This window comes from Salvelinus fontinalis, chromosome 41, assembly GCF_029448725.1.
Source record: "Salvelinus fontinalis isolate EN_2023a chromosome 41, ASM2944872v1, whole genome shotgun sequence".
NCBI classification, from domain to species: domain Eukaryota; kingdom Metazoa; phylum Chordata; class Actinopteri; order Salmoniformes; family Salmonidae; genus Salvelinus; species Salvelinus fontinalis.
Window position 1 is genome coordinate 15,547,149 of NC_074705.1, and position 27,677 is coordinate 15,574,825.

The following is a 27,677-nucleotide window of genomic DNA, read 5'->3' on the forward strand; positions in this document are numbered from 1 at the left end:
AATCCCAGAGGCCGACCCAAAACAACGAGGTCGCCGCAGGAGAGGCAGACGGAGCGGCCTACTGGTCAGACTGAGAAGGCGAGCACACCATACACCGCTTCCGAGCATATTTATTGCGAATGTCCAATCTCTAGACAACAAGGTGGACGAAATTAGGGCACGAGTTGCCTTCCGGAGAGTCATCAGAGATTGTAACATTTTCTGTTTTATGAAAACATGGCTCACTCGGGATACGTTGTCAGAGTCGGTACAGCCACCCGGTTTCTTCACGCATCGTGCCAACAGAAACAAACAACTCTCTGGTAAGAAGGGCGGTGGTGTATGCCTTATGATTAACGACTCATGGTGTGACCATAACAACATACAGGAACTTAAGTCCTTTTGTTCGCCTGACCTAGAATTCCTTACAATCAAATGCAGACCACATTATCTACCAAGACAATTCTCTTCGATTATAGTCACAGCCTGGTATAGAGGTTCTGAATGGCAAGAAGCTTAGCACCGGTGATGTACTGGGCCGTACACACTACCCTCTGTAGTGCCTTGCAGTCGGAGGCCGAGCAGTTACCATACCAGGCAGTGATGCAACCCGTCAGGATGCTCTCGATGGTGCAGTTGTTGAACCTTTTGAGGATCCATGCCAAATCTTTTCAATCTCCTGAGGGGGAATAGGTTTTGTTGTGCCCTCTTCACGACTGTCTTGGCGTGCTTGGACCATGTTAGTTTGTTGGTGATGTGGACGCCAAGGAACTTGAAGCTCTCAACCTGCTCCACTACAGCCCATCGATGAGAATGGGGGCGTGCTCGGTGCTCCTTTTCCTGTTGTCCACAATCATCTCCTTTGTTGATCACGTATTTTTGTCCAAAACAACGTTGGTCCTTCAGCGGGTTGCTTCTTTTGAAGTTTTTTTTTAGCCCCTTTTCCCCCCAATTTTCGTGGTATCCAATCGCTAGTAATTACTATCTTGTCTCATCGCTACAACTCCCGTACGGGCAAGGTCGAAAGTCATGCGTCCTCCGAAGCACAACCCAACCAAGCCGCACTGCTTCTTAACACAGCGCGCCTCCAACCCGGAAGCCAGCCGCACCAATGTGTCGGAGGAAACACCGTGCACCCGCCCCCCTTGGTTAGCACGCACTGCACCCGGCCCGCCACAGGAGTCGCTGGAGTGCGATGAGACAAGGATATCCATACCGGCCAAACCCTCCCTAACCCGGACGACGCTGGCCAATTGTGTGTCACCCCACGGACCCCCCGGTCGCGGCCGGCTGCGACAGAGCCTGGGCGCGAACCCAGAGACTCTGGTGGCACAGCTAGCGCTGCGATGCAGTGCCCTAGACCACTGCGACACCCGGGAGGCCTGAAATTCACTCTTTTAATACAAACTTTTATTGAATACAAACACGCACTTCTTCCATTTTTACAAGAACCGACTGATGGTGACTCAATGTTGTTGCTACCAAATCCCTCGACCAGTCATCAAAGCAACTCTGCCTCGATATAAGAGAACTGAATTGAGCGTTCCTCAACTAATTAGAGCTTAAGTGTAATTGTTTGCTTTTGTACTAGGAAATTTTGCAGATGCAGCTCTAACAGAATGAAGTCTGTTGTGGCAAGCTATAGATACCATTCTGCTAACTCTCCGATAACGATAATGTTCAATCGACTGATAATGAAATAACTCACCCATCGTTCCATAGGGACAGCAGATGTCTCTTGATGAGGTCCAGGATAGCTTCGATCCACAGCCAGAAGGGAAAGCTCTTCTCACTGAGACTCTACAGTAGACAATGTGTCTTCAGATGTCTAGATGGATTACTAGGTCCTTCTATATTGTTGTGTCTGTGAACTGTAAAGATGTTGTATTCTGTATATATTGTAGTCACCTACCTTACAGAACTTAGTCCAGGGGATAAGGCCCTCAGGATTCCGCTGTGCTTTCTGGCCTGTTAGAAAATGTTTACCTCATCATCCAAATATAGGGAGTTTGGTTGATTTACAATAACATTATTAGAAGTATGATAACAAAAGCCAATCCCCCATCATGACTCACCCAGTAGTTTGTCAGCCAGCATGCCTAGCTGCTCTTCATTGAGCCCCCTCTTGGTGACAGAGGAGAACTGCCAGCTCAGCACCTCAGACAGCTGACCCCAGGACGCTACAGGAGGGCTCAGGAAGAACTTCAGGTTCTGGGACAGACCAGGGACACGAGCGAGACAGAAAAGGAGAGCAGTGCGTTTGTGTACTGTCAATTTTTGATCTGATTTAGACTGGCTAATGGGTGGGCCTTCTGAACAGGTCTCTCTTGCAATGAGATTTAATCTCAATGCAAATAAATAAAGTTTAAACAAAGTGTCACGGCCGTCAAAAGGAGGAGACCAAAGCGCAGCGTGGTATGCGTACATCTTCTTTAATATAAGAATGAACACAACTAACAAAATAACAAAACATGACGCTATACAAATGAGTGCTGAACAGGCAACTACACATAGACAAGAACCCACAAATACCCAAGGGAAAATGGCTACCTAAATATGGCCCCCAATCAGAGACAACGATAAACAGCTGCCTCTGATTGGGAACCATAATCAGGCCACCATAGACTTACAAATACCTAGACCTACTAAAACCCCTAGACAATACAAAACTAGCATACCCACCCTAGTCCCACCCTGATCTAACCAAAATAATAAAGAAAACATAGATAACTAAGGTCAGGGCGTGACACAAAGGTTAAATAGAATGAATGCACTGTACTCTACCTTGGGCTCGCTGGTCAGCATGTTGTACCACAGGATGGAGGCCCAGCCACTGGGCAGCTGGCTGACGTTGGAGATGACCACGATGGGCAGGGAGATGGTCTAAAAAGGACCAGAGGCCAGAGAAAGTCAAAGTCAAATGAAATAAGGCCAGAGCGCTGTTGAATCTCATGAAAATGGGAGTGTAGACCTAGTATAAAGCGAAGCCAGTTCAGATAGTGAACCTGAGTTCCCGCCTCAGCTTTTTGCTAGTACGCGTTTGCTGCATTGCTGCTGTAACTAGACGTTTCTCGCTATACTGCGGTTTTCTGATATGATTTTTTTTTTTACGAATGCTCAATATGCTCAAGTGGCATGTCTGGCTGCTGAGGGGATGTCACTGACTGCGAGGAGCAATCCACGTCGCCGCTCTACTGTTGTCAATAGTGGCTACAACTAGCTAAAGTATTGTATACTTTGTTTGTTTCCAATGCCAGCTTCGGGCAGAGTCCGTGCGCTCGGTTAACACACCCCGTCACAGAGAAATCTGCTCGCCCGTAGAGGAGGAAGTAGCCTACACTAGCCTTTATGGGTCGATATACAGTGAGTACCAATGTTTTCTTGGTGACATGAGCAAGATGGTGCTCATCACGGCGATTTGATAGTATTTGGTCTCAAGCGGCCGCTAATTTGTTTAGTGCAGCAATCAATATCAGTAGCCTATTATGTGTCGAGCGGGACACCAGACCGCTGCAAGACACTATAGTATTAGCTATACATTTATGGTGTCTTCCAGTCACATTAGCTAGTGTGACTTGCACCGGCAGTCACACTTACAATTTCATACATATTCTGACTGTAGGTTTATCATTCTGGAACCTTCCTTTATACATTTAGCTAAAAACACTCAATTTAACGTGCAGGTCTGAAATACTGTGCAATTATAGCTATACTTGCCGCTTCTGTTCCGAGCTAACTAATATACATGCATATATTTCAATATCTATTTGGTCTATCTCTTTTTATTATCAGGTCATCATCGATCTTCTCTCAGAGCTTCCCGGAATATACGTTAGACATAGCCATCAGCTCAGGTAGAACTTATTGTAGACCTAAGTTTTAGATGATCGTGTCACTCTCACTTTGCACTTCTGTGCATGCACAAGATGGGCAAATTAGATAGTACACGTGGTTACACATAGCTACCGTTTAGTTGTGGTTTTGGGGCGTTGTTAGTATACTACATGTTTTATGCTATGTGCGTAGCCTAATCAGGATCAATCTTACTGCTACTGTCATGGCCTACGGAAAAGTGTATCTCTCCTCTCTCAGTAGCACAAGTTTGAGTCCAAGGCGAAAGTGTTGTAGTTGCAATGACCTTTTCCAGAGGCGGTCCGTATGATGGCTTAAAGGATTCTTCAGTCTGATATACACTAAAATGTTCCTTCCCTTTAATCTTGCATGCTCTCTTAAGTATTGTTTGCATTATGGACACTCACATGTTAACCGTACTCTCATACAGTGACTTGAGAAAGTATTCACCCCTTTGGCATTTTTCCTATTTTGTTGTTACAACCTGGAATTAAAATATATTTTGGGGGGGTTGTATCATTGTATCATTTGATTTACATAACACGCCTACCACTTTGAAGATGCTAAATATTTTTTATTGTGAAACAAACAAGAAATAAGACAAAACTGAAAACTTGAGCGTGCATTACTATTCACCCCCCCCCAAGTCAATACTTTGTAGAGCCATCTTTTGCAGCAATTACAGCTGCAAGTCTCTTGAGGTATGTCTCCATACGTTTGGCACATCTAACCACTGGTATTTTTGCCCATTCTTCAAGGCAAAACTGCTCTAGCTCCTTCAAGTTGGATGGGTTCCGCTGGTGTACAGCAATCTTTAAGTCATAACACTGATTCTCAATTGGATTGAGGTCTGGGCATTGACTAGGCCAATCCAAGACATTTAAATGTTTCCCCTTAAACCACTCAAGTGTTGCTGTAGCAGTATGGTTAGGGTCATTGTCCTGCTGGAAGGTGAACCTCTGTCCCAGTCTCAAATCTCTGGAAGACTGAGACAGGTTTCCCTCAAGAATTTCCCTGTATTTAGAGCCATCCATCATTCCTTCAATTCTGACCTGTTTCCCAGTCCCTGCCGATGAAAAACATCCCCACAGCATGATGCTGCCACCATCAGGCTTCACTGTGTTCTCGGGGTGATGAGAGGTGTTGGGTTTGCACCAGACATAGCGTTTTCCTAAATGGCTAAAAAGCTCAATTTTAGTCTCATCTGACCAGAGTACCTTCTTCCATATGTTTGGGGAGTCTCCCACATGCCTTTTGGAGAACACCAAACGTGTTAGCTTGTTTTTTTCTTTCAGCAATGACTTTTTTCTGGCCACTCTTCCGTAAAGCCCAGCTCTGTGGAGTGTACGGCTTAAAGTGGTCCTATGGACAGATACTTAAATCTCCACTGTGGAGCTTTGCAACTCCTTCAGGTTTATCTTTGGTCTCTTTGTTGCCTCTCTGACTAATGCCCTCCTTGCCTGGTCTGTGAGTTTTGGTGGCTGGCCCTCTCTTGGCAGGTTTGTTGTGGTGCCATATTCTTTCTATTTTTTAATAACGGATTTTTAACCCAACCCTGATCTGTACTTCTCCACAACTTTGTCCCTGCCCTGTTTGGAGAGCTCCTTGGTCTTCATGGTGCCGCTTGCTTGGTGGTGCCCCTTGTTTAGTGGTGTTGCAGACTCTGTGGCCTTTCAGAACAGGTGTATATATACTGAGATCATGTGACACTTAAATAAAGTCCACCTGTGTGCAGTCTCACTAATGATGTGACTTCTGAATGTAATTGGTTGCACCAGATCTTATTTAGGGGCTTCATAGCAAAGGGGGTGAATACATATACGCACACAGCACTTTTCCGATGTGTTTTTTCTTCTTTTTTTTTAAACTTTGAAAAATTTCACTTCACCAATTTGGACTATTTTGTCCATTACATGAAATCCAAATAAAAATCCATTTAAATTAGGTTGTAATGCAACAAAATAGGAAAAACGCCAAGGGGGATGAATACTTTTGCAAGGCACCCCTAGATGAAAGAGACGACAAAGCACTGTTAGTTCTACTGACGACGACTGATGTTCCATGCTAAATCTTTCATGTTATGCTACCTGGATACTGAGCACGGGCGGGACCTGGAAAACCTCTGTTCAACATTGATGCTGGCAACGAATGACAAGATACTGGAGCTAATCATGGCTCTGGTCCCTTCGTCAGCGCTGCGGGCTAGCTCTGAGCTATGGGCTGGCCAATTCTGCCTCGTTAGATAGGTAGAATATTTCCCATGTACCAAGATGACAGCTCATCTTGCTTCATCGAGTGTACCCGGCGGTGCTTCATATGAGAAATAGACGTATGGCTGCATTAGCTCATGCTACACAGTTAGTATTCACACATAGGCCTATTAGACATTCATGTAATGGTAGAATGACCTTCACTGGTCTATTGAGAGCTCCTAAACTGGGATGAGTTTAACTGCCAGTACCATGCCTCACTAAGTTTGCTGTGACGGAGTCAGCCGTGGTCAATAGCCTACAGGTTGCCGTATTTACTGGCTACTTGATATAAAGAACATCCCATATGCAGTGCCTTCGGAAAGTATTCAGACCCCTTGACTTTTCCCCCATTGTTACGTTAAAGCCTTATTCTAAAATTGATCAAATATATTTTTTCCTCTCATCAATCTACAGACAATACCCCGTAATGACAAAGCGAAAACAGTTTTAGATTTTTTTGCAAAAGTATTAAAAATAAAAACAGAAATCCCTTATTTACAGAAGTATTCAGACCCTTTGATATGATACTCAAAATTGAGCTCAGGTGCATCCTGTCTCCATTGATCATCCTTGAGATGTTTCTACAAATTGATTGGAGTACACCTGTGGTAAATTGAATTGATTGTACATACTTTGGAAAGGCACACACCTGTCTATATAAGGTCCCACAGTTGATAGTGCATGTCAGAGCAAAAACCAAGCCATGAGGTCGAAGGAATTGTGTTGAGGCACAGATCTGGGGAAGGGTACCAAAACATTTCTGCAGCATTGAAGGTCCCCAAGAACACAGTGACCTCCATCATTCTTAAATGGAAGAAGTTTCGAACCACCAAGAGTCTTCCTAGAGCTGGCCAAACTGAGCAATCAGGGAAGAAGGGCCTTGGTCAGGGAGGTGACCAAGAATCCGATGGAGTTCCTGTGTAGAGCTAGGGAAAACTTCCAGAAGGACAACCATCTCTGCAGTCCTCCACCAATCAGGCCTTTATAGTAGCGTGGCCAGACGGAAGCCACTCTTCAGTAAAAGGCACATGGCAGCCCACTTGGAGTTTGCCAAAAGGCAAGATTGAACTCTTTGGCCTGAATGCCAAGCGTCACATCTGGAGGAAACCTGGCACCATCCCTACGTTGAAGCATGGTGGTGGCAACATCATGCTGTGGGGATGTTTTTCAGCAGCAGGGACTGAGACTAGTCAGGATCGAGGCAAAGATGAAAGGAGCAAAGTACAGAGAGATCATTGATTAAAAACCTGCTCCAGAAAACTCAGGACCCCAGACTGGGGCAAAGGCTCAGCTTCCAACTTGACAATGACCCTAAGCACACAGCCAAGACAACGCAGGAGTGGCTTCAAGACAAGTCTCAATGTCCTTGAGAGGCCCAGCCATATACTTATGTGTACTTATGTACACATAATGTAAATGTGATATCAGTTCTTTAATTTAATCAATTTTAGAATAAGGCTGTTGTCACGCCCTGGCCTTAGTATTATTTGTTTTCTTTATTATTTTAGTTAGGTCAGGGTGTGACATGGGGTATGTGTGTGTTTGGGGTATTATATGGTAGAGGGGGTGTTGGTGGTAGTGTATGGGTTTGTGTTGAGTGTATGTATCTAGCTGTGTCTATGGTTGTGTGGAGTTTTCTAGGAAAGTCTATGGTTGCCTGAATGGGTTCTCAATTAGAGACAGCTGGTTTCTGTTGTCTCTAATTGGGAACCATATTTAAGGCGATCATAGGCTTTAGCTGTTGGTGGGTCATTGTATATGTCGAACGTAAGTAGTTTGTGTGTGCACTTGCGTTTTAAGTTTCACGATCGTTTGTTGTTTTTGTTAGTTTGTATAAGTGTTACGTGTTCATCTTCGTCGTTGTAATAAAAAGAAGATGTATACAAGTCATGTTGCGCCTTGGTCCTCTCATTCACGTCAAGACGATCGTGACAGAATGACCCACCAAACCCGGATCAAGCAACATGACCAGCGGCAACAGGATCAAGGCATTAAGGATTCATGGACATGGGAGGAGATTTTAGATGGTAAGGGACCTTGGGCACAACCGGGAGAATATCGCCTCCCTCGTGAAGAGCTCGAGGCAGCGAAAGCCGAGAGGAGGCGATATGAGGAGGCAGCACGGAGGCAAGGCTGGAGGCCCGCGAGTACTACCCAAAAATTTCTTGGGGGGGGGGGGCTAAGAGGTAGTGGGCCTAGGGCAGGTAGGAGACCTGCGCCCACTTCCCAGGCTTACCGTGGAGAGCGGGAGTACGGGCGGACACCGTGTTATGCAGTAGAGCGCACGGTGTCTCCTGTACGTGTTCATAGCCCGGTGCGGGTTATTCCACCTCCCCGCACTGGTAGGGCTAGATTGGGCATTGAGCCAGGTGCCATGATGCCGGCTCAACGCGTCTGGTCTCCAGTGCGTCTCCTCGGGCCGGTATACATGGCACCAGCCTTACGCATGGTGTCCCCGGTTCGCCTACATAGCCCGGTGCGGGTTATTCCACCTCCCCGCACTGGTCGGGCGACGGGGAGCATTCAACCAGGTAAGGTTGGGCAGGCTCAGTGTTCAAGGGAACCAGTACGCCTGCACGGTCCGGTATTTCCGGCGGCACCTCCCCGCCCCAGTTCAGTTCCACCAGTGCCTACACCACGTAACAGGCTTCCAGTGTGTCTCCAGAGCCCTATTCCTCCTCCACGCACTCGTCCTATGGTGCGTGTCTCCAGCCCGGTACCACCAATTCCGGCACCACGCACTAAGCCTCCTGTGCGTCTCCAGAGTCCTGTGCATCCTGTTGCTGCTCCCCGCACTAGCCCTGAGATGCGTGTCCCCAGTCCGGTACCACCAGTTCCGGCCACACGCACTAGGCCTAATGTGCATCCCCAGGGTCCAGTATGCCCTGTTCCTTCTCCCCGCACTAGCCTGAAAGTGCGTGCCTTTAGCCCGGTGCCTCCAGTTCCGGCACCACGCACCAGGCCTACAGTGCGCCTCATCCGGCCAGAGCCATCCGTCTCCCCAGCGCCGTCTGAGCCATCCGTCTCCCCAGCGCCGTCTGAGCCATCCGTCTCCCCAGCGCCGTCTGAGCCATCCGTCTCCCCAGCGCCATCTGAGCCATCCGTCTGTCCAGAGCCATTAGAGCCGCCCGTCTATCCCGAGCCGTCAGAGCCATTAGTCAGTCAGGAGCCGCTAGAGCCATTCGTCAGTCAGGATCTGCCAGAGCCGCCAACCAGACAGGATCTGCCAGAGCCGCCAACCAGACAGGATCTGCCAGAGCCGCCAACCAGACAGGATCTGCCAGAGCCGCCAACCAGACAGGATCTGCCAGAGCCGCCAACCAGACAGGATCTGCCAGAGCCGCCAACCAGACAGGATCTGCCAGCCGCCAACCAGACAGGATCTGCCAGAGCCGTCAGCCAGCCATGAGCGTCCAGATCCGTCAGCCAGCCATGGGTGTCCAGATCCGTCAGCCAGCCATGAGCGTCCAGATCCGTCAGCCAGCCATGAGAACCCGGATCCGTCAGCTAGCCATGAGCAGCCAGATCCGTCAGCCAGCCATGAGCCGTCATCCAGCCAGGATCTGCCCATTATCCTGGTGCTGCCCCTTATCCTGGTGCTGCCCCTTATCCTGGTGCTGCCCTTTATCCTGGTGCTGCCCCTTAGTCCGGTGCTGCCCCTTAGTCCGGTGCTGCCCCTTGGTCCGGTGCTGCCCCTTGGTCCGGTGCTGCCTCTTAATCCAGTGGGGTTAATGTGGAGGGTGGCCATTTGGGGGAGGCTACGTAAGCGGGTAGTGACTATGATGGGGTGGGGACCACGACCAGTGCCGGAGCCGCCGCCGTGGAAGGACGCCCACCCAGACCCTCCCCTAGACTATGGGCTGGTGCGCCCGGAGTTCGCACCTTAAGGGGGGGGTTATGTCACGCCCTGGCCTTAGTATTATTTGTTTTCTTTATTATTTTAGTTAGGTCAGGGTGTGACATGGGGTATGTGTGTGTTTGGGGTATTATATGGTAGAGGGGGTGTTGGTGGTAGTGTATGGGTTTGTGTTGAGTGTATGTATCTAGCTGTGTCTATGGTTGTGTGGAGTTTTCTAGGAAAGTCTATGGTTGCCTGAATGGGTTCTCAATTAGAGACAGCTGGTTTCTGTTGTCTCTAATTGGGAACCATATTTAAGGCGATCATAGGCTTTAGCTGTTGGTGGGTCATTGTATATGTCGAACGTAAGTAGTTTGTGTGTGCACTTGCGTTTTAAGTTTCACGATCGTTTGTTGTTTTTGTTAGTTTGTATAAGTGTTACGTGTTCATCTTCGTCGTTGTAATAAAAAGAAGATGTATTCAAGTCATGTTGCGCCTTGGTCCTCTCATTCACGTCAAGACGATCGTGACAGAATGACCCACCAAACCCGGATCAAGCAACATGACCAGCGGCAACAGGATCAAGGCATTAAGGATTCATGGACATGGGAGGAGATTTTAGATGGTAAGGGACCTTGGGCACAACCGGGAGAATATCGCCTCCCTCGTGAAGAGCTCGAGGCAGCGAAAGCCGAGAGGAGGCGATATGAGGAGGCAGCACGGAGGCAAGGCTGGAGGCCCGCGAGTACTACCCAAAAATTTCTTGGGGGGGGGGGGGGCTAAGAGGTAGTGGGCCTAGGGCAGGTAGGAGACCTGCGCCCACTTCCCAGGCTTACCGTGGAGAGCGGGAGTACGGGCGGACACCGTGTTACGCAGTAGAGCGCACGGTGTCTCCTGTACGTGTTCATAGCCCGGTGCGGGTTATTCCACCTCCCCGCACTGGTAGGGCTAGATTGGGCATTGAGCCAGGTGCCATGATGCCGGCTCAACGCGTCTGGTCTCCAGTGCGTCTCCTCGGGCCGGTATACATGGCACCAGCCTTACGCATGGTGTCCCCGGTTCGCCTACATAGCCCGGTGCGGGTTATTCCACCTCCCCGCACTGGTCGGGCGACGGGGAGCATTCAACCAGGTAAGGTTGGGCAGGCTCAGTGTTCAAGGGAACCAGTACGCCTGCACGGTCCGGTATTTCCGGCGGCACCTCCCCGCCCCAGTTCAGTTCCACCAGTGCCTACACCACGTAACAGGCTTCCAGTGTGTCTCCAGAGCCCTATTCCTCCTCCACGCACTCGTCCTATGGTGCGTGTCTCCAGCCCGGTACCACCAATTCCGGCACCACGCACTAAGCCTCCTGTGCGTCTCCAGAGTCCTGTGCATCCTGTTGCTGCTCCCCGCACTAGCCCTGAGATGCGTGTCCCCAGTCCGGTACCACCAGTTCCGGCCACACGCACTAGGCCTAATGTGCATCCCCAGGGTCCAGTATGCCCTGTTCCTTCTCCCCGCACTAGCCTGAAAGTGCGTGCCTTTAGCCCGGTGCCTCCAGTTCCGGCACCACGCACCAGGCCTACAGTGCGCCTCATCCGGCCAGAGCCATCCGTCTCCCCAGCGCCGTCTGAGCCATCCGTCTCCCCAGCGCCGTCTGAGCCATCCGTCTCCCCAGCGCCGTCTGAGTACATCCGTCTCCCCAGCGCCATCTGAGCCATCCGTCTGCCCAGTGCCGTCTGAGCCATCCGTCTGTCCAGAGCCATTAGAGCCGCCCGTCTATCCCGAGCCGTCAGAGCCATTAGTCAGTCAGGAGCCGCTAGAGCCATTCGTCAGTCAGGATCTGCCAGAGCCGCCAACCAGACAGGATCTGCCAGAGCCGCCAACCAGACAGGATCTGCCAGAGCCGCCAACCAGACAGGATCTGCCAGAGCCGCCAACCAGACAGGATCTGCCAGAGCCGCCAACCAGACAGGATCTGCCAGCCGCCAACCAGACAGGATCTGCCAGAGCCGTCAGCCAGCCATGAGCGTCCAGATCCGTCAGCCAGCCATGGGTGTCCAGATCCGTCAGCCAGCCATGGGCGTCCAGATCCGTCAGCCAGCCATGAGAACCCGGATCCGTCAGCTAGCCATGAGCAGCCAGATCCGTCAGCCAGCCATGAGCCGTCATCCAGCCAGGATCTGCCCCTTATCCTGGTGCTGCCCCTTATCCTGGTGCTGCCCCTTATCCTGGTGCTGCCCCTTATCCTGGTGCTGCCCCTTAGTCCGGTGCTGCCCCTTAGTCCGGTGCTGCCCCTTAGTCCGGTGCTGGCCCTTGGTCCGGTGCTGCCCCTTAATCCAGTGGGGTTAATGTGGAGGGTGGCCATTTGGGGGAGGCTACGTAAGCGGGTAGTGACTATGATGGGGTGGGGACCACGACCAGTGCCGATGCCGCCGCCGTGGAAGGACGCCCACCCAGACCCTCCCCTAGACTATGGGCTGGTGCGCCCGGAGTTCGCACCTTAAGGGGGGGGTTATGTCACGCCCTGGCCTTAGTATTATTTGTTTTCTTTATTATTTTAGTTAGGTCAGGGTGTGACATGGGGTATGTGTGTGTTTGGGGTATTATATGGTAGAGGGGGTGTTGGTGGTAGTGTATGGGTTTGTGTTGAGTGTATGTATCTAGCTGTGTCTATGGTTGTGTGGAGTTTTCTAGGAAAGTCTATGGTTGCCTGAATGGGTTCTCAATTAGAGACAGCTGGTTTCTGTTGTCTCTAATTGGGAACCATATTTAAGGCGATCATAGGCTTTAGCTGTTGGTGGGTCATTGTATATGTCGAACGTAAGTAGTTTGTGTGTGCACTTGCGTTTTAAGTTTCACGATCGTTTGTTGTTTTTGTTAGTTTGTATAAGTGTTACGTGTTCATCTTCGTCGTTGCAATAAAAAGAAGATGTATTCAAGTCATGTTGCGCCTTGGTCCTCTCATTCACGTCAAGACGATCGTGACAGCTGTAACGTAACGAATAAAGTCAAAGGGTCTGAATAGTTTCTGAAGGCATTGTAGCTGCAGGTTGTTGACTGGCTCATATTGCTTAAGTTTGCTTGTTCGATAAGGAGATATTTTTATGTAAACACGTCAGATGATTACACATTTAGTTTCAGTGAGAGCACCCGGCGGTGCGTCTCCAAGGCGGTTGGATTCGTACTGCTTACGGTTGCGAGTTAGATAGGACGTAGATACTAAAATGACAGCTCATCTTGCCTCAAGCGAGGGTACCCAGTGTCATATGAGAACTGTAAGGCGTGTGTTGCACAGCGCATTCTACACGTTGATATTCACACATAGTATAGTCTTGAAATGGTAGGATGACTTAGCTGGTCTATTTGATCATGTCTCAACGGCGCTTTCTGCAGTAGCGACACATAGTCGTCTGGTGTATGGTTCTGCCATTTTTGGGGGGATTGGTATAGCTTGTAGGTAATTTTATATATTGACGCTTTGCTGGGGCAGTGAGCTACCCTGATGTAACAGAGCCTATATCGCCAAGACTTGAAATACGAATTATTTAATAAATGGTTAAACATATTTCTATGTTGTGTTTCTTTTCTTAAATAAAGAAAAGCCAGTTCAGAAAGGGAACCCGAGTGCCCGCTTCAGCTGACACATCAGCTGAGGTGGCACCAATTAGATGCTAGTAACAATCCCCTCTACCTTATTTGGCGTTCTATTTAAGATGACCGATTCTGCTCACACATCCTGCTGCCGCTTGCTGCTACTACTAGTATCCGTTTGCTTCTTTAACCCCACCACCACCCCAGCCTCCACCTGTTAGGTTCTGTTTTCCTGCTTGTAGGTCATTTTATATATTGATGCTTTGCTTGGGCAGTGAGCTACCCTGAAGGAGCCTATTTCACCAAGACTTGCATTATTCAATCTTTAATAAATGGTTAAAAAAAAACATTTTCTACTTGGCGTTTCCTTTCTGAACTATATTTCAGACCACTTACCTCTAGCTTGAGCTCCAGACCTGACTGGTTGAGTTCAGACTCAAAGCAGATGCAGTGCAGCTCCTCTGTCACAATGAGAGGCCCCTGGAATAACACGGTCAGACAGTAACACATTAGGGCTATGTCGCAATTGTCTCGCCTTCCTCCAAAAGTCTGCACTTGTTCACTTCCCTGATTTGAAAGAAATGACTGGTATAAGAAATATGATGGAAACTCCCTCCGAACCATACCAATTCAATGCTTTGAGATTTGTGGGAAGTTGTGAAATAGTGCACACTTCAGGAGAAAGAATATTGTGACGCACCCATATCTATCAGAATGAACTGACTGTAACCGATTACCTTGTCATTATAAGCCAGTCATATAACCCAGCTATCAATCTGCAGGTAGTCTCTTACCTCATTTGTTCTGTTGCCAGCTACTTTCTGCTCTTTCAGTTGCTGTGTTGAGACCAGAGAATAAACTGTAAGGAGTGATGACAGTGCAGGTCCAAATGGACAATCGGGACAACTCATTCAGATGTAGTGCCCTGTATGCTATTTGTAAATGGTGCTAGCTTACCAAATGGCGAAACTCTGCAGCCAAGCTTCCATTTGACTCCTCCATATTCATAACTTTTGTGTTGGTACCCAATATGTTGAACTTACGAAACCCTTTCTTTTCTGTAACGTCCCTGGAGAGAAAATGCAATGTGCATTCCTTATTAAGTTATGTATTCACATCACAAATTCAAGAGCAGGGCATAACAATGCACAAACACATATATTCTACCACACTCATTCACTTACTTGTCAAACAAAGCTTTCACTTTGAGTTGATAGTTGAATTCCGGGAGCTTCACAAGAAATCTAGAGGAGAGGAAATACAAATCAAAACTCAACCAGGTCTGAACAGATCCATAGGAACTACTGACGGGAGGAACTACAGACAGGAGGTGCTGTTGTGTTTGTGCTTACCTGAGCTTGACAGTGAACTGCACCTGTGTCTTCAGCACCAGAGTTCTCTGTGGATGTGTGGGCATACAGGGCTGTCTCTCTACCACCAAGGAACTAAGACACACCACAGAGACACAAGGAATTTTGAGGTTATATACTGTATAGAGGCATTTAGAGCCATTTAGATATTCAGATATTCTTCAAGAACAAATGGGTAGAATATACAGTGTATATATATATATATATATATATATATATATATATATATATATATATAATATATATTGTTACATTCTGGGTTAAACTTGGAAAATTGTTGTACTCAGAAGTATAGTCTAAGGAGGGAAAGAGACTGGTTTTTATGTCAGAAGCTAATGGTTATCTGTAGGAGCCAGATGGCTTTGGAATGTGTTGGGTGGACGGGAGGAAGTCACAGGATTGCTATAGGGGAAGCGGAAGGACATCTGTGGATTAGGCGAATGAGTGGTTGAGGTCAGGTCAGATCCCCTGAAGGGAGAAATTATGGTTTATTACCATAATACCCTCTTCCTCTTGAACCATAATAGATGTAAGGATTGGAGAGAAGGAGGAGTGCCTAAATTGGAGTATATATACTTGTGGTGGTGGAAACATGTGTTGTCTGAATCCAGCTGTATCAACCCTTTGGGAGGAATTAAACTTGGTTCAGCTTTCTAGTGTCTGTTGAGTTATTTACTCTGAAAATTATGACCTAACAATTATATATACACACTGCTCAAAAAAATAAAGGGAACACTTAAACAACACAATGTAACTCCAAGTCAATCACACTTCTGTGAAATCAAACTGTCCACTTAGGAAGCAACACTGATTGACAATAAATTTCACATGCTGTTGTGCAAATGGAATAGACAACAGGTGGAAATTATAGGCAATTAGCAAGACACCCCCAATAAAGGAGTGGTTCTGCAGGTGGTGACCACAGACCACTTCTCAGTTCATATGCTTCCTGGCTGATGTTTTGGTCACTTTTGAATGCTGGCGGTGCTTTCACTCTAGTGGTAGCATGAGATGGAGTCTACAACCCACACAAGTGGCTCAGGTAGTGCAGCTCATCTAGGATGGTACATCAATGCGAGCTGTGGCAAGAAGGTTTGCTGTGTCTGTCAGCGTAGTGTCCAGAGCATGGAGGCCAGTACAGGCCAGTACATCAGGAGACGTGGAGGAGGCCGTAGGAGGGCAACAACCCAGCAGCAGGACCGCTACCTCCGCCTTTGTACAAGGAGGAGCACTGCCAGAGCCCTGCAAAATGACCTCCAGCAGGCCACAAATGTGCATGTGTCTGCTCAAACGGTCAGAAACAGACTCCACGAGGGTGGTATGAGGGCCTGACATCCACAGGTGGGGGTTGTGCTTACAGCCCAACACCGTGCAGGACGTTTGGCATTTGCCAGAGAACACCAAGATTGGCAAATTCGCCACTGGCGCCCTGTGCACTTCACAGATGAAAGCAGGTTCACACTGAGCACATGTGACAGACGTGACAGTCTGGAGACGCCGTGGAGAACGTTCTGCTGCCTGCAACATCCTCCAGCATGACCGGTTTGGCGGTGGGTCAGTCATGGGGTGGGGTGGCATTTCTTTGGGGGACGCACAGCCCTCCATGTGCTCGCCAGAGGTAGCCTGACAGCCATTAGGTACCGAGATGAGATCCTCAGACCCCTTGTGAGACCATATGCTGGTGCGGTTGGCCCTGGGTTCCTCTTAATGCAAGACAATGCTAGACCTCATGTGGCTGGAGTTTGTCAGCAGTTCCTGCAAGAGGAAGGCATTGATGCTATGGACTGGCCCGCCCGTTCCCCAGACCTGAATCCAATTGAGCACATCTGGGACATCGTGTCTCGCTCCATCCACCAATGCCACGTTGCACCACAGACTGTCCAGAAGTTGGCGGATGCTTTAGTCCAGGTCTGGGAGGAGATCCCTCAGGAGACCATCCGCCACCTCATCAGGAGCATGCCCAGGCATTGTAGGGAGGTCATACAGGCAAGTGGAGGCCACACACACTACTGAGCCTCATTTTGACTTGTTTTAAGGACATTACATCAAAGTTGGATCAGCCTGTAGTGTGGTTTTCCACTTTAATTTTGAGTGTGACTTGAGTGTGACTTTAAATTTGATTTCCATTGATCATTTTTGTGTGATTTTGTTGTCAGCACAGTCAACTATGTAAAGAAAAAAGTATTTAATAAGAATATTTCATTCATTCAGATCTAGGATGTGTTATTTTAGTGTTCCCTTTATTTTTTTGAGCAGTATATATATATACACGCATATACATACATAAATGCGCATACTTCGGAAAGTATTCAGACCCTTTAATATTTTTCACTTGTTATGTTACAGCCTAAAATGTATTAAATCGTTTTAATCTTAACCCGATATACCATAAGTAAAAACACTTTTTATTTGCTAATTTATATAAATAAATAAAAATGTAATTTTACATTTACATAAATATTCAGACCCTTTGCTCAATACTTTGTTGAAGCACCTTTGGGAGCGATTACAGCATTGAGTCTTCTTGGGTATGACGCTACAAGCTTGGCACACCGATATTTGGGGAGATTCTCCCATTCTTCTCTACAGATCCTCTCAAGCTCTGTCAGGTTGGATGGGGAGTGTTCCTGCACAGCTATTTTCAGGTCTCTCCAGAGATGTTCGATCAGGTTCAAGTCCAGGCTCTGGCTGGGCCACTCAAGGACATTCAGAGACTTGTCCCGAAGCCACTTCTGCATTGTCTTGGCTGTGTGCTTTGGGTCGTTGCCCTGTTGGAAGGTGAACCTTCACCCCAGTCTGAGGTCCTGAGCACTCTGGAGCAGGCTTTCATCAAAGATCTCTCTGTACTTTGCTCCGTTCATATTTGCCTCGATCCTGACTAGTCTCCCAATCCATGCCGCTGAAAAACATCCCCACAACAATATGCTGCCACCACCATGCTTCACCGTGGAGATGGTGCCAGGTTTCCTCCAGACGTGACGCTTGGCATTCAGGCCAAAGAGTTAAATCTTGGTTTCATCAGACCAGAGAACCTTGTTTCTCATGGTCTGAGAGTCTTTAGGTGCCTTTTGGCAAACTCCAAGCGGGCTGTCATGTGCCTTTTACTGAGGAGTGGCTTCTGTCTGGCCCCTCTTCCATAAAGGCCTGATTGGTGGAGTGCTGCAGAGATGGTTGTCCTTCTGGAAGGTTCTCTTAGCTCTATAGAGGAACTTTGGAGCTCTGTCAGAGTAACCATCGGGTTCTTGGTCACCTCCCTGACCAAGGCCCTTCTCCCCCATTGCTCAGTTTGGATGGGCAGCCAGCTCTAGGAAGAGTCTTAGTGGTTCCAATGTCACGTTCCTGACCTTATTCCTTTGTTTTGTCTTTGTTTAGTTGGTCAGGACGTGAGCTGGGTGGGCATTCTATGTTATGTGTTTCTATGTTGGGTTCATTGTTATCTAGCCTGATATGGTTCTCAATCAGGGGCAGGTGTTTAACGTTTCCTCTGATTGAGAACCATATTAAGGTAGGCTGTTCTCACTGTTTGTTTGTGGGTGATTGTTCCTGTGTTAGTGTTTGTGCCACACAGGACTGTTTCGTTCGTTCGTGCGTTCTTTCCTGTTTGTGCGTTCTTGTTTTATGTTCTCAAGTACAGGTCTGTTCACGTCGTTTATTGTTTTGTAGTTTGTTTAAGAGTTTTTCCGTCTTCGTCTTTCTTTAATAAATCATTATGTATTCAACCCATGCTGCGTTTTGGTCCGATCCATGCTCCTCTTCAGACGAGGAGGAGGACGAGCGTTACATCCAAACTTCTTCCATTTAAGAATGATGGAGGCCACTGTGTTCTTGGGGACCTTCAATGCTGCAGACATTTTTTGGTACCCTTCCCCAGATCTGTGCCTCGACATAATCCTATCTCAGAGCTCTACGGACAATTCCTTCGACCTTGTGGCTTGGTTTTTGCTCTGACATGCACTGTCAACTGTGGAACCTTATATAGACAGGCGTGTGCCTTTCCAAATTATGTACAATCAATTAAATTTACAACAGGTGGACTCCAAGTTGTACAAACATCTCAAGGATGATCAATGGAAACAAGATTTAAAGTCTCATAGCAAAGGGTCTGAATACTTATGTAGATAAGGTATTTCTGTTTTACAATTTTTATAATTCTCAAAAATTGCTTTGTCATTATGGAGTATTGTGTGTACATTGCTGAGGATTTATTTTTATGTAATCCAATTTAGAATAAGGCTGTAATATAACAAAATGTGGAAAAAGTCAGGGGGTCTGAAAACTTTCCGAAGGCACTGTGTGTGTATATATATATATATAATTAAAATGATCAAAAACAGGGCTTCCCAAGTGCTCGAGGCGCCACTGTAGACCTGGGTTGGAGCCCGGCCGCGACTGGGAGACCCATGAGGCGGCGCACAATTGGCCCTGTGTCGTCCGGGTTAAGGGAGGGTTTGGCCAGCCGGGATGTCCTTGTCCCATCTCGCTCTAGTGACTCTAGTGATTGCAGTCACCAGTTGTACGCTGTTTCCTCCGACACATTGGTGCGGCTGGGTTAAGCGAGCAGTGTGTCAAGAAGCAGTGCGCCTTGGCAGGGTCGTGTTTTGGAGGACGCATGACTCTCGACCTTCGCCTCTCCCGAGTCTGTACGGGAGTTGCAGTGATGGGACAAAACTGTAAACTTCCAATTGGATAAAAACTATAAAATAATAAAAAAACACCAGTGAAAAACACAGAGTGGGCCTTTAACAGTGGAATACAAGTGTGGTGTCACTCACTGTTCAAGGAGGTTCCGGAACAGTGCCAGGGCCCGCCCCTCCAGGAAGCCTTTCTGCTGTTTGATTGGGTCGTTGTCGTATGTGTACTTCTGCTCTAGTTCCTGGAGCTCCTTCAGCTGCTGCCTCACCTGCTGCAGGCTTTCTGCCACCGCTGTGAACCTACAGGAGAAGAAGAAGATGAAGCAGAATAAGAACAATACTTTATTTTGTTGGGTTCCTAAATTCATCTTTTTGCTTGATCAGACAAGAGATGCCCAAAAGAATGAACTAGTCTCCTCACCAGTTCTGCAGTTGGTCCAGACATGCGTTGGGTGGTCCTCCAATACAGGAGCTCTGCTGCCTCTTCTTCCACTCAGGCAGCTCCTCTGAGATCAGGTCTGACTGGACCGCCTCGGCCATGTTGAGCACCTCCGCCAACTGGCCAACCACTTCCTGTGGAGGAAATTAAGTAAAGTCCATGCACGCAAAGAACAGTTATCTACTCTTCAATGTGAGCAGGCTGGTTATTACTGGATAATACACTCTAAGGGCGTTTCACATATAGTTTTGAGCTATAGTTCGACTATATTTGTTACATTGTCGTCCCCCCCCCCCCCCCATTTGATCCGATTGGTTTCACATTGCCAAATGTCAAACAAACAAAAATTCCTCAACAAAACCATGTGTCCGTAAAAGTAATTTGCTTAAATGCTCCCGTTAAATCCATCTATGATTATTATGAATCATCAATTGCGTGTCCAATCTTCATATTACTTTCGCTTTGGTCTTCCAACAACATGCAGGGGGAAACGGAGCGCAATAGCTGCTATAACTGCAGCGGGAATAGGCTATATTCAGCTATACCCCCGGTATAGCCCCCCGGCTCCCCTAACCTGCATTGGATGCACTCATAAATGCGCTGCTACTCACACAATGTTTCAGAGATCTCACTGATGATGCTGTGTGCATTAAATCAAATGCTTGCAAGTCAAACAACCCAAAATAATGCGTAACTTATTTTCCTGTGTTTCGGCTGACTGCGTTCTCATCTGCAGCGAACCGCACCACAGTACCATTTGAATTGGACCGAGACCACCCTTTTTGAGCGAACCACTGTGCATTGTTTAGTGCCCTCCCAAGCGCGGATATTTTATTTATTTTTATTTTATTTATTTCACCTTTATTTAACCAGGTAGGCTAGTTGAGAACAAGTTCTCATTTGCAACTGCGACCTGGCCAAGATAAAGCATAGCAGTGTGAACAGACAACAACACAGAGTTACACATGGAGTAAACAATAAACAAGTCAATAACATGGTAGGAAAAAGAGAATCTATATACAATGTGTGCAAAAGGCATGAGGTAGGCAATAAATCGAATAATTACAATTTAGCAGATTAACACTGGAGTGATAAATCATCAGATGATCATGTGCAAGAAGAGATACTGGTGTGCAAAAGAGCAGAAAAGTAAATAAATAAAAGCAGTATGGGGGTGAGGTAGGTAAATTGGGTGGGTAGTTTACAGATGGACTATGTACAGCTGCAGCGATCGGTTAGCCGCTCGGATAGCAGATTTTTAAAGTTGTTGAGGGAGATAAAAGTCTCCAACTTCAGAGATTTTTGCAATTCGTTCCAGTCGCAGGCAGCAGAGAACTGGAAGGAAAGGCGTCCAAATGAGGTTTTGGCTTTAGGGATGATCAGTGAGATACACCTGCTGGAGCGCGTGCTACGGGTGGGTGTAGCCATCGTGACCAGTGAACTGAGATAAGGCGGCACTTTACCTAGCATAGCCTTGTAGATGACCTGGAGCCAGTGGGTCTGACGACGAACATGTAGCGAGGGCCAGCCGACTAGGGCATACAGGTCGCAGTGGTGGGTCGTATAAGGTGCTTTAGTAACAAAACGGATGGCACTGTGATAAACTGCATCCAGTTTGCTAAGTAGAGTATTGGAAGCTATTTTGTAGATGACATCGCCGAAGTCGAGGATCGGTAGGATAGTCAGTTTTACTAGGGTAAGTTTGGCGGCGTGAGTGAAGGAGGCTTTGTTCCGGAATAGAAAGCCGACTCTAGATTTGATTTTGGATTGGAGATGTTTGATATGAGTCTGGAAGGAGAGTTTGCAGTCTAGCCAGACACCTAGGTACTTATAGATGTCCACATATTCTAGGTCGGAACCGTCCAGGGTGGTGATGCTAGTCGGGCGTGCGGGTGCAGGCAGCGAACGGTTGAAAAGCATGCATTTGGTTTTACTAGCATTTAAGAGCAGTTGGAGGCCACGGAAGGAGTGTTGTATGGCATTGAAGCTCATTTGGAGGTTAGATAGCACAGTGTCCAGGGAAGGGCCGGAAGTATACAGAATGGTGTCATCTGCGTAGAGGTGGATCAGGGAATCGCCCGCAGCAAGAGCAACATCATTGATGTATACAGAGAAAAGAGTCGGCCCGAGAATTGAACACTGTGGTACCCCCATAGAGACTGCCAGAGGACCGGACAACATGCCCTCCGATTTGACACACTGAACTCTGTCTGCAAAGTAGTTGGTGAACCAGGCAAGGCAGTCATTAGAAAAACCGAGGCTATTGAGTCTGCCGATAAGAATATGGTGATTGACAGAGTCGAAAGCCTTGGCCAGGTCGATGAAGACGGCTGCACAGTAATGTCTTTTATCGATGGCGGTTATGATATCGTTTAGTACCTTGAGCGTGGCTGAGGTGCACCCGTGACCGGCTCGGAAACCGGATTGCACAGCGGAGAAGGTACGGTGGGATTCGAGATGGTCAGTGATCTGTTTGTTGACTTGGCTTTCGAAGACCTTAGCTAGGCAGGGCAGGATGGATATAGGTCTGTAACAGTTTGGGTCCAGGGTGTCTCCCCCTTTGAAGAGGGGAATGACAGCGGCAGCTTTCCAATCCTTGGGGATCTCAGATGATACGAAGGAGAGGTTGAACAGGCTGGTAATAGGGGGTGCGACAATGGCGGCGGACAGTTTCAGAAATAGGGGGTCCAGATTGTCAAGCCCAGCTGATTTGTATGGGTCCAGGTTTTCCAGCTCTTTCAGAACATCTGCTATCTGGATATGGGTAAAGGAGAAGCTGGGGACGCTTGGGCGAGTAGCAGCGGGCCGGGCGGGGCTGCTGGCCAAGGTTGGAGTCGCCAGGTGGAAGGCATGGCCAGCCATTGAGAAATGCTTGTTGAAGTTTTCGATTATCACGGACTTATCAGTATTGACCGTGTTATCTAGCCTCAGTGCAGTGGGCAGCTGGGAGGAGGTGCTCTTGTTTTCCATGGACTTTACAGTATCCCAGAACTTTTTGGAGTTAGAGCTACAGGATGCAAATTTCTGCTTGAAAAAGCTGGCCTTTGCTTTCCTGACTGACTGCGTGTATTGGTTCCTGACTTCCCTGAACAGTTGCATGTCACGGGGGCTCTTCGATGCTATCGCAGTTCGCCACAGGATGTTTTTGTGCTGGTCGAAGGCAGTCAGGTCTGGAGTGAACCAAGGGCTATATCTGTTCTTGGTTCTGCATTTTTTGAACGGAGCATGCTTGTCTAATATGGTGAGGAAGTAACTTTTAAAGAATGACCAGGCATCCTCAACTGACGGGATGAGGTCAATATCCTTCCAGGGTACCCGGGCCAGGTCGATTAGAAAGGCCTGCTCGCAGAAGTGTTTCAGGGAGCGTTTGACAGTGATGAGGGGTGGTCGTTTGACGGTGGACCCGTGGCGGATACAGGCAGCAGAGGTGTATTTGGAGGGCAAGTTGGTCAGGATAATGTCTATTAGGGTGCCCATGTTTACGGATTTGGGGTTGTACCTGGTGGGTTCCTTGATGATTTGTGTGAGATTGAGGGCATCAAGCTTAGATTGTAGGACTGCCGGGGTGTTAAGCATATCCCAGTTTAGGTCACCTAACAGAACAAACTCTGAAGCTAGATGGGGAGCGATCAATTCACAGATGGTGTCCAGGGCACAGCTGGGAGCTGAGGGGGGTCGGTAGCAGGCGGCAACAGTGAGAGACTTATTTCTGGAGAGATTAATTTTTAAAATTAGAAGTTCAAACTGTTTGGGCATAGACTTGGAAAGTATGACAGAACTTTGCAGGCTATCTCTGCAGTAGATTGCAACTCCTCCCCCTTTGGCAGTTCTATCTTGACGGAAAGTGTTATAGTTGGGTATGGAAATCTCAGAGTTTTTGGTGGCCTTCCTAAGCCAGGATTCAGACACGGCAAGGACATCAGGGTTGGCAGAGTGTGCTAAAGCGGTGAGTAAGGCAAACTTAGGCAGGAGGCTTCTGATGTTGACATGCATGAGGCCAAGGCTTTTTCGATCACAGAAGTCAACAAATGAGGGTGACTGGGGACATGCAGGGCCTGGGTTTACCTCCACATCACCCGAGGAACAGAGGAGCAGTAGGATGAGGGTGCGGCTAAAGGCTATCAAAACTGGTCGCCTAGAGCGTTGGGGACAAGGAATAAAAGGAGCAGATTTATGGGCGTGGTAGAATAGATTCTGGGCATAATGTGCAGACCAGGGTATGGTGGGGCACGGGTACAGCGGAGGCAAGCCCAGGCACTGGGTGATGATAAGAGAGGTTGTATCTCTGGACATGCTGGTCTCAATGGGTGAGGTCACCGCATGTGTGGGGGGTGGGACAAAGGAGGTATCAGAGGTACGGAGAGTGGAACTACGGGGTCCATTGCAAACCAAAACAATGATAACTAGCCTGAACAACAGTATGCAAAGCATATTGATATTTGAGAGAGACATACAATAAGGCATAAAGTGATTGCAGGTCATGATTGGGAGAGCTAGCTAAAACAGCAGGTCAGATAACAGCAGCTAGTCGGCTAACACAGCAACAGAAGGTAAAAAATGGCGACGACTGGGCAGAGAGGGTCGGATTAACTACACACAGATCCTGAGTTAAGGCACAGAGCCGACAGATAAAACACAAATAAACAGAATGGAGTACCGTGAATTAATGGACAGTCAAGCAGGCATAAGCTATGTAGCCAAGTGATCATAGTGTCCAGGGGCCAGCCGTAGATGAAGTAGTGAGGCCTCCACTAAGCTAGCCCGCGGCGTTTAAAGTTAGTAGCCCGGGGGGGTGGTCTGCTCAGACGGAGGCCGGTTGAGGGCACAGCGGATGGGGTATTTGTCTGCAGACCAGACATGGTCGTGTCGACAGAGAATCCAAGCCGGATGGCGGTGGCGAAAGAGAGGTTGTGAGTTGTAGAATTGTGTTTGCTAACTGGTGCTAGCTTCGTGATTCAGACAGCTAGTCATGGGTAGCAAGCTAGCAGAAGATGGAGGTCTGTTTTTAGCCACGCCGTGCAATTCCGTCGGTAGATTAGTGGGGTTCCGTGTGGTAGAGGGGACCAATCCAGTTGTCAAAATAGTTATAGTGGCCTAAGAAGATTGTTCGATAGACCTGTTCAGATAGCAGCCGATATGCTCAAGACAGCTAACGATTAGCGGGCCGCAGTTAGTATATGGACGTTCAGGTTACGTCGCGATGGAGGGGCCGGTTGAAATACTCCCTCGGGCAGATAACGTCGGTATCCCAGTCGTGAAGGCCCGGTGGGGCTCCGCATCGGCAGTAAAACGGGTCCGGATAGGTGATTGTAGCCCAGGAGTGGCTGATGGCACTCTTCAGCTGGCTAGCTCCGGGATAATTGGTGTTTGCTCCGGAATTGATGTTGGCCGATAGTCACTCGGATAGCAGCTAGTTAGCTGCAAGATCCAGGTGTAAATGTCCAGAGCTTGAGGTAAAAATCCGGGGATATGGAGAGAAAAATAGGTCTGGTATGCTCTGGTCTGAGTCGCGTTGTACAAAACTGGCAATAGTTTTCCGAGCTAAAGGATGGCTGATGAGCGCTAGCTGTGGTTAGCTGAACTATTAACGTTAGCTGCTAACGTTAGCTTGTGAGCTGGCTAACTTCTGGTTAGCTTGTTAGCTTCTGTTGTAGATTTCGGATACGAGGTGAATAATACTTTTGAGGAAGAAAAAAAACAGATCCGCACCACATTTGGTGAGGTGGGTTGCAGGAGAGTGTTTTGAAGTTGAGTTTTTAAGAAGAAAATAATATATATATAAAAAAGATATGCGAAGAAAAATATATATACACGGGACAAGACGAGGACAATGGACATCTGACTGCTACGCCATCTTGGAAATCTTTTAATGTGTGTTTAATATAGTGTTCACACCAGTCCAAACAAACCGAACTATGGGGGTAAACGCACCAAACCAATTTGTTTGGAAAAAACACACCAAACCAATTTGGTGTGAAAGCCCCCTTAGTCTCAACTCATATGTTCTGAATGACTAGAGCACATGTAGTTTTAGTGGTGCTTGAAGCGTAAACAATCGGTTAACATTCACAGTACAATGTCACGATAAAATGTCACTTTTGAACCTCATCATGACCCCTCTTACCACTCTCTTGAACTTCAGCTTGAAACACATCTCTACAATCAGCAGCTTCTCGTGTTCCAGCTGTTTGGGTGTCAGCCCGTTCATTTCATGTTCTAAAGTGGGAGAAGGAAAAACATTCACTTACTGACCATATTTGAAACACAGACCTGTAAATAGATGATATATTACAGACAGAGAGAATAAAACACCTCACCTCTGTTCTTAAGAGTATTTTCCTTAAAGTCATGCTCGTCTTGAAGGTATTCCAGAGACTTTACATTCTGATCCGCTTCCTAGCAAGTGAGATAAACACGTTGGACCAGATAGGTGGCAAACCTGACATGCAAATCACTGATGGAACTGTTCCACCAGGAAACAATCAACATATAGTATATGATGGAAATGATAACTCACCTGAACCTTGTTTTTCATGTCTTTCACTTTGTTGTCCAGCTTTTGCTTCTCCAGAACCATGCTGGTCTGTGTGTTTTCTCTGTCGGTCTGAGAAGAAAATACTGTTCATTTAACTCTACAGTTAAAGCATGTAAACACTCCAATATACAGTTATGTATCATCCACAATATCTGACAGCACGGATAGAGAAAGACGTGTGGTTATTTTATTAATTACAATGTATGTCAATACAAGTTCATGTAGGGCACCTCTATGCTTTTGGCAGCAGCCAGAATCCTCTGCTCCTCCTTCAGGTTTCTGGAGATGATCATGGCCATGTGAACGGGGTCCTCCTGAAAGCGGTCCTGTAAAAGTGGGTACTTTATTACTACAAACCCCAAAAACCATGCAGACGCTGGGGTCATAACTTCCAGAATTAAACCAACAAAAAAAAGTTCTTATAGATCATTACTGTAACATACAAGCAATACGGTTTGGAAGGCCGCTGGTACAGATGTAACTGAGATAATACTACACCTGGAGGTTTCTCTTGATCTTGCGGATGTTGTGTTGTAGCAGGAAGTTGTTTTCCAGGGCGAAGCGGCTGTGTTGGTCATCCAGCTGGGCTAGGAGGTCATGGAAACGTACTGTTGCTAAGGAGTCCTGAACAGCCACATTATCCCTACAGGGTTTCAATCACAGGGGAAGAGATCAGATGAAGGATATGAATAGACTACAGTAGAAAGTAGATCTTTATTTATCCATTATACAGCAGCTTCTCAGCATCACTAAAATAGAATAGAATGGAATAGAACCGAATATAGTAGAATAGAATGTATATTTATCCATTAAATACAGCAGACTCTCTCCTCCCATCACTGCTTACCAGTCGATGCTCTCAATCCACTTGCTGAGGTACTGTCTGATGTCCATGGGGAAGGAGTCATCATAGATCTGGTCGACCTGCTCCAGGTATTTAGACTCCAGTAGTTGCAGCTGGCACCACTGGGCCATCTGATCAAGGAGGAGTAACAGTGAGTTATTAAATGAGGCAATTAAATAAATAACAGTGGCAAGAAAAAGTATGTGAACCGTTTCTGCATAAATTGGTCATAGATGAAGATCAGATCAAATTTTAAGTCACAACAGTAGACAAACACAGTCTGCTTGAACTAATAACACACAAACGATTATACTTTTTCATGTTTTTATTGAACCCACCGTGTAAACATTCACAGTGTAGGG

General features: G+C 47.4%; 1 protein-coding gene across 1 annotated transcript in view; it reads right to left on the reverse strand.

Moving 5' to 3' along the window:
- The window catches only part of LOC129840271 (signal transducer and activator of transcription 1-alpha/beta-like), a 35,898-nt gene that overhangs the window by 3,387 nt on the left and 4,834 nt on the right, over positions 1-27,677 (reverse strand). The window contains exons 2-18 of the mRNA XM_055908027.1: positions 27,319-27,446; positions 26,970-27,114; positions 26,702-26,797; positions 26,454-26,540; positions 26,254-26,332; positions 26,061-26,152; positions 19,919-20,070; positions 19,639-19,797; positions 14,849-14,941; positions 14,681-14,740; positions 14,454-14,565; positions 14,291-14,332; positions 13,893-13,976; positions 2,764-2,862; positions 2,055-2,190; positions 1,892-1,947; positions 1,688-1,779 (exon numbers count right to left, since the gene is read on the reverse strand). Of these exons, the coding sequence (XP_055764002.1) occupies positions 1,688-1,779; positions 1,892-1,947; positions 2,055-2,190; positions 2,764-2,862; positions 13,893-13,976; positions 14,291-14,332; positions 14,454-14,565; positions 14,681-14,740; positions 14,849-14,941; positions 19,639-19,797; positions 19,919-20,070; positions 26,061-26,152; positions 26,254-26,332; positions 26,454-26,540; positions 26,702-26,797; positions 26,970-27,114; positions 27,319-27,446 (1,712 nt within the window). The remainder of the gene's footprint in view (positions 1-1,687; positions 1,780-1,891; positions 1,948-2,054; positions 2,191-2,763; positions 2,863-13,892; positions 13,977-14,290; positions 14,333-14,453; positions 14,566-14,680; positions 14,741-14,848; positions 14,942-19,638; positions 19,798-19,918; positions 20,071-26,060; positions 26,153-26,253; positions 26,333-26,453; positions 26,541-26,701; positions 26,798-26,969; positions 27,115-27,318; positions 27,447-27,677) is intronic.